At 46.2% G+C, this 14,540-nt stretch overlaps 1 protein-coding gene across 3 annotated transcripts in view; it reads right to left on the bottom strand.

Moving 5' to 3' along the window:
• The window catches only part of SLC9A3 (solute carrier family 9 member A3), a gene marked incomplete at its 3' end in the record, with an annotated part of 113,117 nt that overhangs the window by 15,577 nt on the left and 83,000 nt on the right, over positions 1–14,540 (bottom strand). For all 3 annotated transcript variants that reach the window (XM_083473198.1, XM_083473199.1, XM_083473200.1), the window contains exons 5-11: positions 14,190–14,367; positions 12,888–13,108; positions 10,001–10,203; positions 6,915–7,004; positions 4,039–4,109; positions 2,287–2,416; positions 815–930 (exon numbers count right to left, since the gene is read on the bottom strand). In XM_083473198.1, coding sequence (XP_083329324.1) covers positions 815–930; positions 2,287–2,416; positions 4,039–4,109; positions 6,915–7,004; positions 10,001–10,203; positions 12,888–13,108; positions 14,190–14,367 — 1,009 coding nt within the window. The remainder of the gene's footprint in view (positions 1–814; positions 931–2,286; positions 2,417–4,038; positions 4,110–6,914; positions 7,005–10,000; positions 10,204–12,887; positions 13,109–14,189; positions 14,368–14,540) is intronic.

The following is a 14,540-nucleotide window of genomic DNA, read 5'->3' as shown; positions in this document are numbered from 1 at the left end:
CTCCTGGCGGCTCCTTGTTACACTGAGCGCACACACCTGGACTTGGCACTTTCTGTTCACCAGAAAGGAATACATGTGGAACGTGAGCAATTGTCCTAAGGGTGTGTAGGCAGGCTCCTAGTTTCCTACTGCAACCACAAAGTTGGAAGACAGCAGAACAGTGTTGGTCTAGCTAAGGTATGTTTGAATGGTCCCCATCCCAGAAATTGTTCATATATAGAAAACCAGCAGCACATGGGCAAGAAGGAATTTCTTGCATGAGGGTTCAAACAAGCAACCCCACACCTGTAGGCTATATTCTAATACACCACAATTTACCTGAGAGTAAGCCCCTTGAAAACAACGGGACTAGTTCCTGAGTAGACATGCCTCAAAATGCTGCAGTGCTAAACATACTGAGCAGTAAGCTCCATTAAACACCGTGGAAGTAGACAGTGGGAGTAGGATTGTGCTGCATAACTCCTTTAGATTGCAAACCCCTGGGGACCTAACTATTGACATTCAGAAAGACTGCTATAAGCTGCTCTGAGCCCATGGAATAGGGTGGGCTACAAATCAAATAAATAGAAGCAGGAAAGCCAAGTCAGCCACTCCCCAATCCCATCAATCTCATTGGGAGAGTTAAGTGCTTTATGGAATCTGTCACATTAAAAGCACTGGGACTTTAAATACTTAACTCTGGCTGGACTGTACCCAAAAGGTACCTTTTCGCATTTCTTTCCCTACTGGACTTGTGATGCATTAGCTTTTGAGCTATTGGCAGAAATAAAACTGGATTCATAAAATACGAGGCAAAACTTGCAGCCTTACTTACAGCAACTGGGAAACAGAGGGCTCTCCATTCATTTGATTAATAATGCTGAAGTCCACATTGGCCGTGTTGTCAATACTTGCTGAGCGGATAAATGCCAGAGAACCTCTTCGCTCTCCCTGTTCAACAAAGAATACAACATACACACTCACACACATGGGACTATGGGGCTTTCAAGTAGAGAGCAAGTTTTATTTTTTACTATGGCTCTTGAGCTACTGGAGCAACAAGAAGCATCATGAAAACATGGAAATAATTTCATATGGTTTCTCTGAGCTGAAAGCAGTAACAAATAATATTCATACCTCTGGAGAAATGTTTTCGCTAACTAGAACAAGTCCCGATAGATTATGTACGCTGGAGGTTTGCAGGATGTAGACTGGGATCTACTTGATCTCTGATCAGTTTACAATAGATTGGCAAGGATTCTGACTCCCCTTAGTTTAAAGGCAGCAAGTAAAAGCAACAATCAATCTGTGCCACCGCTGGCCTTATACTATCTGCTTACAGTGGTACCTCGCAAGACGAATGCCTCACAAGACGAAAAACGCGCAAGACGAAAGAGTTTTCCATTTTTTGAGTCGTTCTGCAAGATGAATTTCCCTATGGGCTTGCTTTGCAAGACGAAACGTCTTGCGAGTTCTTGCGAGTTTGTTTCCTTTTTCTTAAAGCCGCTAATAGCCGCTAAGCCGCTAATAGCCGTGCTTCGCAAGACAAAAAAAACCGCAAGATGAAGAGACTCGCGGAACGGATTAATTTCGTCTTGTGAGGCACCACTGTATCTGACTAATGGAATAATGGATTATCTCACAGCCCCAGGGTTCTTCATCTGTAAAATCTGAGTGTTTTAGAGGCTAGTTTTAGAATATTGTATTATAATCTCTTAGCTGTAGCAATTCAGATGTAGTTTTGTAGTTAAGCAATGCATGATATTTTAGAGTATGGCTCATAGGTTAAGGTAGGTTATTGGCTCCTGGAGACACAACTTTGTGTGCATCTGCCACTGGCTGGTAAAAATAAAGTATACTCCACAAACCTGAAATAAGACCACCTCTGCTCCAAGTATCAAGGCAGGTACTGAAGTGGATTCTTCAGAAGTGATGGACTTTAAGATCCAGCCATACAAAGAGTTAAAGTTTGGAGAACCAAACAATACACATCTGACCAAAAATCATCACATAGTGCTGTGAACCGTAATCTTTTGTTCCTAAACCTGTTGACTCTTATGTTGCTTGTGCCAATGAAACAGATGTACTATGATCTCTGTATTATCTCCAAGATCACAGATATAACCTTAGATCCCATTCATTACAACAGAAGAGAGTTCAACAGACTTATAATTATCCTTGAAATGAATGGGATGAAAAATCCTTAACTTGGGCCTGATTATGTATGCTAAAGTGCTAATATATTACCAAAAGGCAGAAACAAACCTAAAATAGGCATGTTTCATCATGAAATATATTTAGAATTACCTCAGCCACGTAGCTTATGGCATCCTTCAAGTTGAGCTCACGGAAGACTTTAACAATTCGGTCTCTACTTTTCTGAGCAGACCTTCTCATCAGTACTTTGCTGAGGACTTGCCTGTCGAAATTAGTCCACCTGATGATTCAAACACAGCATATGTAGCAGCTATTAATTAAATGGGGCACATTTAGCTTTAGGTAATCAAGGCTGGCACCCCATCCCATGGTGTGGAGACAATAACAATATAACTTGAAGACATCCAGTTCTTTTTTTGTGATTGGGCTCAAAATGGGTAATTTAGAGGAAATGGGGCATTTTTCTTTGGGGCACACAATATACAGTCAGGTCCTGTAGCCAAATCACCAATGGGAAAATTTCACTTTTTTGAAAAATAAATAAATAGGTGAATCAATGTTGGGAGGTAAGGCTAGTGTTCCCCTCTGTACCCCTTTTCTGAAGCAGGGAGCTAACCTCTTACCTCAGAAGATCTAAGACTTTTTACTACCTGAAATGCAGCCCCAAATACTGCCATTCCCTTTTAGGGCCAACACTAATAAAGCAAACAAGCAACACTTTCTGCACCAGTTCCTGCCCTCATCTGTCCGCCCTCCCAGTGCCACCTGTAGCAGGTCCCTGCAGCACTGGTTCCCAACACCAGCCCACCTGATGTTCAGCTTTTCACTGCAACCTACATGTTCTTTAATGCTGCCCCCAATGTCCCACATCCCCTTCCTTCCAATGAAGGGGGGGGCAGTCGTGCTGTCTGCTGTTCAGGACAGATACACTCAACCGCCCAGCCAGGCCGGGGGCCGCAATAGTGAGCAGTTGGGCCCGCCTGTCACCCTGAACTGGGGAGGCATGTCCCTCCCTCTCTTGGACCCCACTATGACACCTGAAGGCTATGGAAGAAGTGCTGAAGGTAAACAGCAAGGGAGACCTTCCAAGTTATTTTGCCAAGGCATACGATGTTAAGAGAAGCTTGTCGAGTTAAGCCCAGAGGGGCTAGGTCAGGGGTCTGCAACCCGCGGCTCCGGAGCCGCATGTGGCTCTTTTACACCTTTGCCGCGGCTCCAGGGCGGATACTAGTGAGGGGAGGAGGCGCATTGTGCGCCCCAACACTCGCCACTGTGGCGGGCGCTGTACTGGCTGTGACATCGCATGGGGGCGGTGCGTGCGTTAGTCACACACCGTCCCGACGTCACCTTCCTTCCCGCTGTCAGATCGCGGCTCCAGAGATATAGTTGTTTTAAATGTCGCAATGGTTTTGCAGCTCCCAGTTTTTTCCCCCTTCAGAAACGGGTCCAAGTGGCTCTTTTTGTCTTAAAGGTTGCAGACCCCTGGGCTAGGTCAACCCAGTCAGATGGGCAGGGTACAAATCAAATCAAATCATGGTTTTAATGGCCTCACAAGTTTGCCTTTCCATGGAGAGTAAAATGCAAACTAAGAAAATAAGTATTTGGCACCCATAAGAAGGGGATTAAGATATGGAAATTTTGGAATTGTTTTAAACTGGCACAGTTAATGCAAAGAGCTGTAACTCTGATGTCAAAAGAGTGGGAAGAATTCCAGAAATTCCAAAGCTTATGAGAAAGGGTTTTCCCATGTGCCGTTTCTCAGCATTGACCTGTATTGCCAAATATTAGTTTGATTAGCAGATGACCAGATGTCAGGCTATCCTATCATGCTATTTTAGTCCACCTTTTCCATTCGTCAAACTGTTCCATTCTCGTAAGACAAAGGTGCCTGACTCCACTTACTTGTCTCTCAGGTAATTATGTCCTATTTGACCAGATATATCTTCAATAGCTGAAAGAATGTGGTCAAAGGCCTGTGAAAACAAAGACCACAAAAGGTGGTTGGGTAATTGCAGACTAACATATAACCGTTTAGATGCAGACAGAGGCTGGGTTTGGTCAACATATACACACCAAAGATAAAGTACCACTGTGAGAGTCACTCTTGGTATCAGTAGTGCAAAAGACCAGATTCTGACCTCTGTCCCAGAGCCTGGGACCCTGACTCTGCTCCTTCCACATGCTGTCAGTAGGATTGCTGATCGCAGGACTTGAGCACTGCTCCCTACAGGCTGTGTCAAGCTACTCTCAGCAAAGCCAGGCCCTCCTGTATCCCACCCGGAAGGGTCCAGCAGCCCCCGCCTCCCCAAATTGCAAGTTATTTGCAGCAGGAGCCGAAGTGGCCAACCTCAAAGACCTTGGGGGAAGGTGCCAGTTGGCTGCTTCAAAGCGATCAGTGCAGGGAGGGCTCAGCTTGCCAGGCGCAATTCACACCTCTGCCACTGTTTAAAATCACAAGTTTTTCCTCTGTTTCCTTAATTCGAATGTCTTCTGTTGTTTAAATCCACCATTTAAAAACTTGCCTTCGCTTTTGCTCCCTTCCCCCTTTATGCAAAGCCAGGAATGTGATGAGGTACTACAAATTCGCCAATGGGGGCCTGTGCAATGACAGCTTTACATTTTTATGTATATAGGAAGATACATGTATGTACACGTACGTACACACAAACAGGCACATCCCACCACCATAACAACCACAGGAAGCTTTGGCAGCACAGAAAACACAAACATCGTAAGTTTAGTCTATCAAAAGCCTGTGGGCCGAGGGGAAGGTAAATCCTTACCTGGTGCCAAAAAGATGGCAATGATGGCATCTGGCAGACATTCCACAGATGAGGAGCCACAATTGAAAAGGCCCTCTCACTTCTATACTAACAGTGATCTCATTTTCTGGGTATCTATCCCAGGCATAGGCAAACTCAGCCTTCTGATGTTTTGGGACTACAACTCCCATCATCCCTGACCACTGGTCCTGTTAGCTAGGGATGATGGGAGTTGTAGTCCCAAAACATCTGGAGGGCTGAGTTTGCCTATGCCTCCTGGCCTATCCTTATGTAATCAAAATGGCACAATCGGTGCACAATCAGTATGGTGGAGGATTCCCTGGTGCTGAATGGGGTAACTGTGCCCCTGAAGGACCAGGTGCGCAGCCTGGGAGTCATTTTGGACAGCTGTCCATGGAGGCACAGGTCAAATCTGTGTCCAGGGCAGCTGTTTACCAGCTCCCTCTGGTACGTAGGCTGAGACCCTATCTGCCTGTGGACTGTCTCACCAGAGTGGTGCATGCTCTGGTTATCTCCCGCTTGGACTACTGCAATGCGCTCTATGTGGGGCTACCTTTGAAGGTGACTCGGAAACTACAACTAATCCAGAATGCGGCAGCTAGACTGGTGACTGGGGGCGGCCGCTGAGACCATATAACACCGGTCTTGAAAGACCTACATTGGCTCCCAGTATGTTTCTGAGCACAATTCAAAGTGTTGGTGCTGACCTTTAAAGCCCTAAATGGCCTCGGTCCAGTATACCTGAAGGAGCGTCTCCACCCCCATCGTTCTGCCCGGACGCTAAGGTCCAGCGCCGAGGGCCTCATGGCGGTTCCCTCATTGCGAGAAGCAAAGCTACAGGGAACCAGGCAGAGGGCCTTCTCGGTAGTGGCGCCCGCCCTGTGGAACGCCCTTCCAGCAGATGTCAAAGCAATAAACAACTACCTGACATTCAGAAGACATCTTAAGGCAGCCCTGTTCAGGGAAGTTTTTAACGTGTGATATTTTACTGTATTTTTGGTTTCTATGGAAGCCGCCCAGAGTGGCTGGGGAGGCCCAGCCAGATGGGCGGGGTATAAATAATAATAATAATAATAATAATAATAATAATAATAATTTATTAATAATAATTATTATTATTATTATTATTATTATTATTATGTTTACAGAAGTCCAAAAACAGATGTGGATGAAACAAACGAATGCTGAGTGATTGTTTGCAGGAGGCGGGCAGAAGGGAGTATCCATGGCTGCCTGAAAGTCTGAACAGGAACACCCTGCACTGCAACATATTATTACAAGTCCCACTTGTGTAGCTAAAATGGGTTTCATCTGTATATGAACATACCTTGAATCACAAAATTGTAGCATTGGAAGAGTTTACCCACTGCTTTGTGGGACATCTTCGGGAGAAGGAAAAGCTAAGGAATACACCTGACACAAATCCAGAGTGGAGTCCCTAAGGTGGTAGAAAGGTGCCTCCTTCTGGTGGCTTCTGCAGCCAAGCTGGTGCCAAACGTATTGCTCTGCTTTCCTTTGGACCACATCAGTGAGGCCGAGGGGAAGGGTCTTGTTGTCTGGGCAGCCCAAGACCTCCATACCCACTGCCCAGGCTTGTGCCCTGGGGAGATCACTTTGGTGCTACTAACACAGCAGAAACAACATGGGAGGCAACAGTTATGAGCTCCCGGTCTCTACAGCCACAGCAGGCGCTGTGATCTCTAGCGGGCGCACTTCATTGTCTCTCAAGATAGATGTCAACAACAACAACAGAAGAGTTGGCTGTCCCGCCCCCTGCAGGCTATCCCAACGCCAATGCGCAGATGCCACCAACTCCTACTGATCACGGCTACAGTGAGAGAGAACTGGGAGCACAGGCCTTCTCACTGTTTGCTACCCAAACAAGCAAGGGCTAGAATTTACCAGGGCGGTATTATTACTGAGGTATTATTAGGAAGTGGCAGGGTCTTTTGACCTCACTGACCTCTATTTGTTCTGAGTATGAGACCTGCTTACCCTGCCATGGAGCTTCTCATTCAGCTTGGGCTCTCGCTGCTCACTTTTTTTCACTTTCAACCACTGCACCAAAGGCTTGATTGTCAAACCCTGCGGAGGGAAAACTGACAAATTACTCTCACCTTAATTAAAAGCAACAATACAGTAGAAGACTGTGCATGTATTATAGACACTAAAAATCTCAAAGATGAAAGAAATATCACCAAATGTTTTCATGACATACCACGGATGAGCAGACTGAGATCTGAGAGTGGGTGGATCTGACACAGTGAGTTGTAACAAGTCAAGAGGGTGCGCTTGTGCAGTCACATAATGCGCAAGCATCTCTGCTCACCTGTTAGGTCATTTATTCTGAAATAAGCTGCTTGGGCTAGGGGTGGCTGGTCCTTCTAAATGGACATGTTCTATGCCAGTGTTTCCCAACCTTTTTTGGGCAAAGGCACACTTGTTTCATGAAAAAAATCTCGAGGCACACCACCATTACAGCCCCGTGACGTCAGCGCGCAGCGTCATGCCGGGAGGGACATGAATTGCTAGCAAATTACATAATCACCTCCTTGAGGGCTGGCTCATCTTCTCCGAAGGCAGAACCCCATTAATTAACAGCACAGACTCACACCATAGCCAAGACGAGGGGGGAAAACCTCAGTCATGCACAGTCATGCACATGTGGGGGCTAAATGAGGACGAAGACCGGGCAGAGAGCAGGGTTCAAATCACCCCACCTGGCCAGGACAATCCCTGGGTGCTCCCTTGGGCCACTCGCCTGACCCACCTCGCAGGGCTGTTGTTGCGAGGATAACACGGGGAGAACCACGTGCGCCCCCGGGAGCTCCTTGGAGGAGAAAGCGGGCGATGAATGCAATGCACGAAATATATGAGAGGCGACCAGGTTTTGCAGGTGAGGGGCCCCCGCCAGCCTCCGCTTCCAACACCCGGCGCAACGACGCCGAAGTTTCCCCCCGGGCTCGGCTCGGGGAGCAGCACTGCTCCCCCCGGCTCCACTTCGCCCTCCCGGCTCTCTCTGCCGCCCACTGGGGACCCCCCTCACCTGCCAAGTCCGGAGCGCCGGTGGAAGTTGCATGCATGCATGCAGGGCGCCGCGTTGCCATTGCATTGCACTGCACTCCATGCAACGCCTGCACGCATGCATTGCCTTGCACGCCCGCCAAGGGGTCTCCCCGCGGTCCGATGCGTCCCCTCCGGCGCGGATGCAGCATTGCAAAAATAAAACCCCCCCAACGCAGCCCTACCTGGGGGGCAGCCTCCGCCTCCGCCGCTCCGCCTCCGCGGGGATCCCCGGGCTCCATCCTGCCGCCCGATCTCTGCGGGGGCGCAGGCAGGCTGCGCGGGGTCTGCGCGGAAGAGCCCTTGCCCGCCCGGCCGCTGCCGCTGCGCTCATTCCATGGCCGGGAGAAGAGCACTTCAAACAAAACGCCCGGCCCGCCAGGCCACGCTGGGAAACGTAGTTTGTGCACCCCGCGCGGGCGCGGAGCCCAAGGGCGAGGGGACTACGGATCCCGGCAGCCCCTGCGCCGGGGACGGAGGGGGAGAGGCCGGGTGCAGGGATGGAGGGACGGGTGGGCGAGCGAGTGAGTGAGTGGCAGCCGCCAAGCCTTGGCCGAGAGCCAGGAAGGGCCTCCCCGGAGGAGGAGGAGGAGGAGGAGGGAGGCGCACAGCGGGAGGGAGGGAGGGAACCCCAGGGGTCATCTAGTGACGGCGCCCCAATCGAAAATTTGACTTTTTAAAAAAAAAATCTTTCGAATTTTTTTATTTTTCCCGCGGCACACCAGGCAACATCTCGCGGCACACTAGTGTGCCGCGGAACAGTGGTTGGGAAACACTGTTCTATGCCACTCTGAAAATGTTTGGAATGGGAGACCTGACTGGGTTCCTTCCCGACTGGCATGGCATATGTCACCACATCCCTCATGCAATTTCCACATCTCAGTCATGAGTAGAGGAGCATCAGATACAACCACTGAGTTAGGCTGTTCAGGTGAAATAAAGCAACAACCCTGTAACCTGTAACCCTTAGAGAACTTTGGGCAATGTCTCCCACCACACTCCACCAGCTTCTAAACTACTCGTAGCTGCCTGTTAATCACTAGTCCATGTCCTGTCACAGTCTTGTCCTGCATCTATTGGAATGCATGTCTTTAAATGAGGGCCACACTGGTCTAAAATACAAACACTTTAATGATCAATGTATATGCAAACTAAATAACAAATTTCATAAACTTATATTGTGTGTGCCTTGTACGCAGAAATGGCATCCCTGCCTCTAAATTCCCCTCATTTAAAGAAAGTGATAAGGATTTACAAATACAGTGGTGCCCCGCAAGACGAATGCCTCGCAAGACGAAAAACCCGCTAGACGAAAGGGTTTTCCGTTTTTCGATGCGCTTCGCAAGACGAATTTCCCTATGGGCTTGCTTCGCAAGACGAAAACGTCTTGTGAGTCTTGCGATTTTTTTCGCTCCCCCCCTTTTCCTAAGCCGCTAAGCCGCTTTTAGCCGCTAAGCCTTTAATAGCCGCTAAACCGCTAATAGCGCTAAGCCGCTAATAGGGTTGCTTTGCAAGACGAAAAAACCGCTAGACGAAGAGACTCGCGGAACGGATTAATTTCGTCTTGCGAGGCACCACTGTAGCAAATAACATTGCTGTAGTCTCTCTCGTGAAATATTAACTCGAGATCTACTAATACATGGGGTCTAAGTTTTTAGTACAGAGCACACAGTTTTTTATACTCCCCGCTCACTGACACAATATAAAGCCAACATTTGAGATCTGCTTTTGATACTTCATTGGGCCCTCACAGACTTTACTTCCTAGCAGTCTCTCCCCACTCCACCTGCTAACCCGCTGCATGCACCGTCTTGCCTAGATTTCATTTCATTTCACGACAAACAGCTTACCACTGAACACTGCATTCAGATGGTCAGACACTGCTTTTTACCGGAAGGGAAGAGGACATGACAAGGATGTGTGAGCCAAAACATCCCTCCCATACTGGGTTCAAGAAGAACGCCTAACCCGGCACTTCACCCATAAAAGCAACAGAAAGGCTGAACAATTAAAATTACCTGGAATATGACAGTAAAAAACACAACAATGATTGTTGTGCTGACAAACAGGTTTCTTTCTGCGACATCTTTACTGTTCAGGGTTACTACCAAAGCAAAGGCAACAGCACCACGGAGTCCACCGTACGACATGACCACTTGATCTATTATTCCCAGCTGGACCATTCGGTAGTGGTTTAGAACCCAAGTCTGCAGAATTACACCTGTTAAAGCAAATGTTTCAGAGTAGCAAAAGCCTGCATAACAATATTCTTTTAGGAATTAAGAATGGCATGACCACTGAAGCATCACAACACAAAGCTGCTGCCAAAATACATTTCCTTCCTAGAAATGGCAATTTTGCCTATGGCAGGAACAATCTGGCAAATAATGAATGCAACAGACACTGCCGTGATCCAGCTTTCCTCATGTTTTGTTACATGCGCAGCCTCATCTGCACTGGACAGCCCATTATGTTCCACGGTGAACACTGCAATGAGCATCCACAGCAGTTGCACACACAGAACTCTCTTGCTGGATTTGTTTGAAACAAAACAATTGCTTGAAAAGGTTTTAACTGCTTGGTTTTTTTAATAGTGGTTTTATTTATTTCCCTGGTAAAGAAGATAAATTTTGAGAAAACAATTGTTAACAACAATAAACAACTTGTCCTGACAGAATTACAGACTTCTGTCATGCCATGTATTGAGGTTTCATTGGATTACTCAGAGATCACGTCACATTTTCCCATGAGTGCTGAGTGGATTCATGCCACAGTCTGAACAATTTGTGTATTCAGGAATATGGCTTGTGTTTGCCCTTTGCTGCTCTCACCTGGCATGTTAGTTTCTCAGCCAGTGCTATTGACTGTACTCTTGTTAGACCAACACCGGTTTTCCAACATCTGGCTGTCTCCATATGGGCAGCTGACAATAGAAAGGCTAAGAGGTCATCTTTAGGATAATCAGGAGCAGGCAGGATCCTAAGCCCAAGCAGTGCTAGTGCAGGGGACACTTCCGTTGTTTTCTTGTATACTCAGCTTATTTCTTTGAAGGGTTTGATAATGTCACAACACCACCACATATGGAAATATGTACCCTTGACTATGCATCCCCTCCAACAATTGGGATTGACTTCCTTATACATTCGGGACAGCCTCACCAGTGTATAATGCTACCTATGCAGAAGTTTTAATGAGGCTTCCCATATTTTTGCAGAAACTAGACCATTGGTATTTGCACATCTAGGTCCATTTCCCATGGCATTTTTGTGAACAATAGATTGCCATATTCTAGTATTTAATAACACTAGAATATGGCAATCTATTGTTCACAAAAATGCTTTATAAATTGAGAAAGCTATGCCCATAGAGAGTGGAGAGAAATTAACAAAGATGTGCTCCATTGCTGTTAGTTTCCTGTTTGCTTGAGTGGAAATGTCTGGGTTTAACAGGAATCTTCACAGCCGGTTGAAGTGGTACCATGACTATGTAAGGTTTGGTATGGCAGCTAGGAATTGTTATTTTTGTAGGGGGATACTGTCTGCATAAAAATATTTTAATCTATAAAGGCCCACCTGTTCCCAACCATTCCAATCTAAGGATTGCCCTGCTTCTTTAAAAGATGGGTGAAAGCAAAGAGGGATAAGGGGAGATAGTGGGGGAGCCAGTTTTTTAAATGTTGCTTTCCACACATTTAGTGTGGAGTGGAGAAAAGGGTTCGCAATCGTATGGGTTTTATGTTTTCCATAGGTGCTAACTGCAGTTCTGATTTTTGCTGAAAATTAATCAGCACACTAGCAAAAAGATGATTGGAAATTTCAGATATCAGATCTCATCTATTTAGCCAACTTTAATAGATTAAAGTCGTATATTGGGTCTGCAGATGAAGATGATCTTAAATCTGCTTCTGATAAGCTATCAGGGGTTACTCACATCAGCCCAACTGAAGGCAGTGTTTCTTCACTATCAGTCTGATCCTCTATGTCAGGGCAGTCCAACTTTTCATACCACGTGGGCTGCAAGGGTACTTTGGCATGGAGCTCAGGGGCTGCACATTGCCTTGTCATGCGGGGGGGGGGGGAGGAGGCAGGGGCGGGCAGGGAACATGGTCAAAATCTGGTACACATGCACCACCCCAGTACTTGTGCTGCCTTCTCAAAGCCGGTTAAGCAAAGCACCAGGCATTGGGAAGAAGGCGTGAGGGCTCTGGCAGGGTCCTAGAACCCCTCCTTTCTTCCCAAAGCTGAGAAAGCACTATCTAGGCTTCGGGAAAGAGGCTGCAGGAGCCTAGGACCTTGTCAGCGCCTCCTTACCTGGCTTTGGGAAGACAGGGGGTCAATTGTTGCCTACAGCTGTCCAAAAAAGCCTTGATGGACCATCTTGCTTTAAGTGCTTCCACAAGGGAAGAGATGAATGGGTGCTTCTGAAGCATCTGGAAAATGGGAAGGACCACTTCTAAGCTGAGGAGATGGCCAGCGCCAACCAATACCACCAGAAACAAGGCTGGACAGTTTCCTGGAGCCCAGAGATGTTTAAAAGGCACACCAAGCCAAGTCCTAGAGCAGACATAGTAAAGATTCCACCTTCCTGGCAGCTCTCTTAGTGATCAAAATGCCAACAGGAAGAGGAGATTAAGAATGTGGGAGAGATGCAAGCAGCCTGCTCTTGCTGGGAGGATGCTCACTGTAGGAGAACAATACAGTTCTATTGCTCAGTCCCATAAAAATCTGGAACTGTCATATCTGTAGAGAGTTTGTTGCAGAATTTAAGCAGCAATGAAAACAAGGTCCCTGATAAAAACCTGCAAAATGTTCTAATTTATTTTTCCACCCAGCCGATGATATAACATGCAGGAGACCAAAAGCTGAAATTAATTACCACTCTTAGTAGGAAAACGTGTTTCCTTACCAATTACTCTGTAGACAGAGATGAAGACCAGCGTCAAGAGTATGAAGGCTGTGTTCCAAGTCCAGATGTTAGGATCAACAGCTGAAATTCCCAGGAACATGAAAATAATAGTCTCTGCGCCACTCGCCAACATCTTCATGGTGTATTTCACAGTGGTAGAAGACTGCTCTGAAATATTTGCCTTGACATATTTCTGACAGCAGATACCACAGAAAGTTATACTGAAAGAAATTCAACACACATCTTAATCACTTATCTTTGCAGCAACTTGTTTTGCATTGTCATATCTACTAAACTGTTCTATTCTGAAATCTAAAAGCAGATCTACGCCTAAATGTTTTGTTTCCCTCTGAAATACTGACCTACCTGAGCCAAATCCTTTGGCAGGCAATGGAAATAAAAAAGTTTAACTGCCACAACTGTCAGGCGTTATTGGATCTATGTTTGGCTGCTCTTTGCAGTTAACCTCTGAACTGAAGATAATGTTGGTTTATAGAAAGGAGTCTTGCTGGGTGTTACATTGGAGTGGATGAGTTGAATAATGTTTATACATAGCTGACATATAAGAAGTTCATTAGTTTCTGAACTTTACTTTTTCTCTTTTAATCCTTTATTTCTCTCTCTCTTCTTTTCCTCTGGATCTGTGTTTTTATGTAGAGTAATATTTCAGTTTGGATAAAAATGATATTTGAGAATAATCTTTTTATCTCTCTTTTAAAATTCTAATAAATGTCCCTCCTCCCAAAAAAAGAGGGAACTGAACCATGGAAGATGATAGGTGACCCCTGCCTCCTGGTATGTCCTTCGATCCAAACTTCCAGCTTGCTCCTCAACTTGGCCTCCTGGTTGGACCTAAGAGCCTGACTCCTGCCTTGTCCCATGGCTTCTGCTTCCTGGCTCACGCAAGAGTGCTGCTCATAATGCAGCCCTGACACACTCCACATTGCAAGGGCCCCGACTCTCCCTACGTGTATCTTAAAGGAACAGTAAGATCCCCATTATGCTAGTGCCACTGTTATATGAAGGCTTAGCTGGTGGTTTAGCTATTTTTAATCATTTTGATTATTGTAATCTGCAGCACAACAAACCATAGAATTCCCCAAGGGTCTTCAAATGACTTCCAAGCCTAATAGTTTTGGGACATTCTCCCCAAGTTTCCACGAGTTTCTTTGGTTTTGTCTTTTTAATACAGATAGAAAATATTTTCAAACTCAGCTGGGCATTACAATCGCTTTAAAATGACCCCTTTCTCCAGCAGTAGTGGAAAGAAAAATCAGTTAATTACCGGTAACTGAAACTTACGCAAGGATGGCAGAAAGTGACAGCATCTCAGCTGTCAAGTAAGACAAGTAGGAGACAACAAACACGAATCCGGGCTCAATTATTCTGACGTGCTTTGTGAAACGAGTGATAAGCGAGAGCAGGAATGCAAAGACAACACCGACTAAAGTACCTCCAATGCTCACCACAAAGAAAGACACTGCAAGAACAAAACCAGACAAGAATCACATGGATTTTTTTATAAAATGCTTTGAATTTTTAAAAACAATACACACTTTGGTTTATTGACTTTTTAATCTTTGCTATCTGATTGCTGGGAAAGTTGGGGAGATGGAGCTAAGATCTGTTACACAGATACCCAGGTATCATAAT

Source organism: Podarcis liolepis (genome assembly GCF_965112155.1).
Source record: "Podarcis liolepis genome assembly, chromosome: 13".
Lineage (NCBI taxonomy): Eukaryota > Metazoa > Chordata > Lepidosauria > Squamata > Lacertidae > Podarcis > Podarcis liolepis.
Note: the sequence above shows the minus strand (reverse complement) of the source record. Positions and strands in the feature narration are given on the sequence as shown.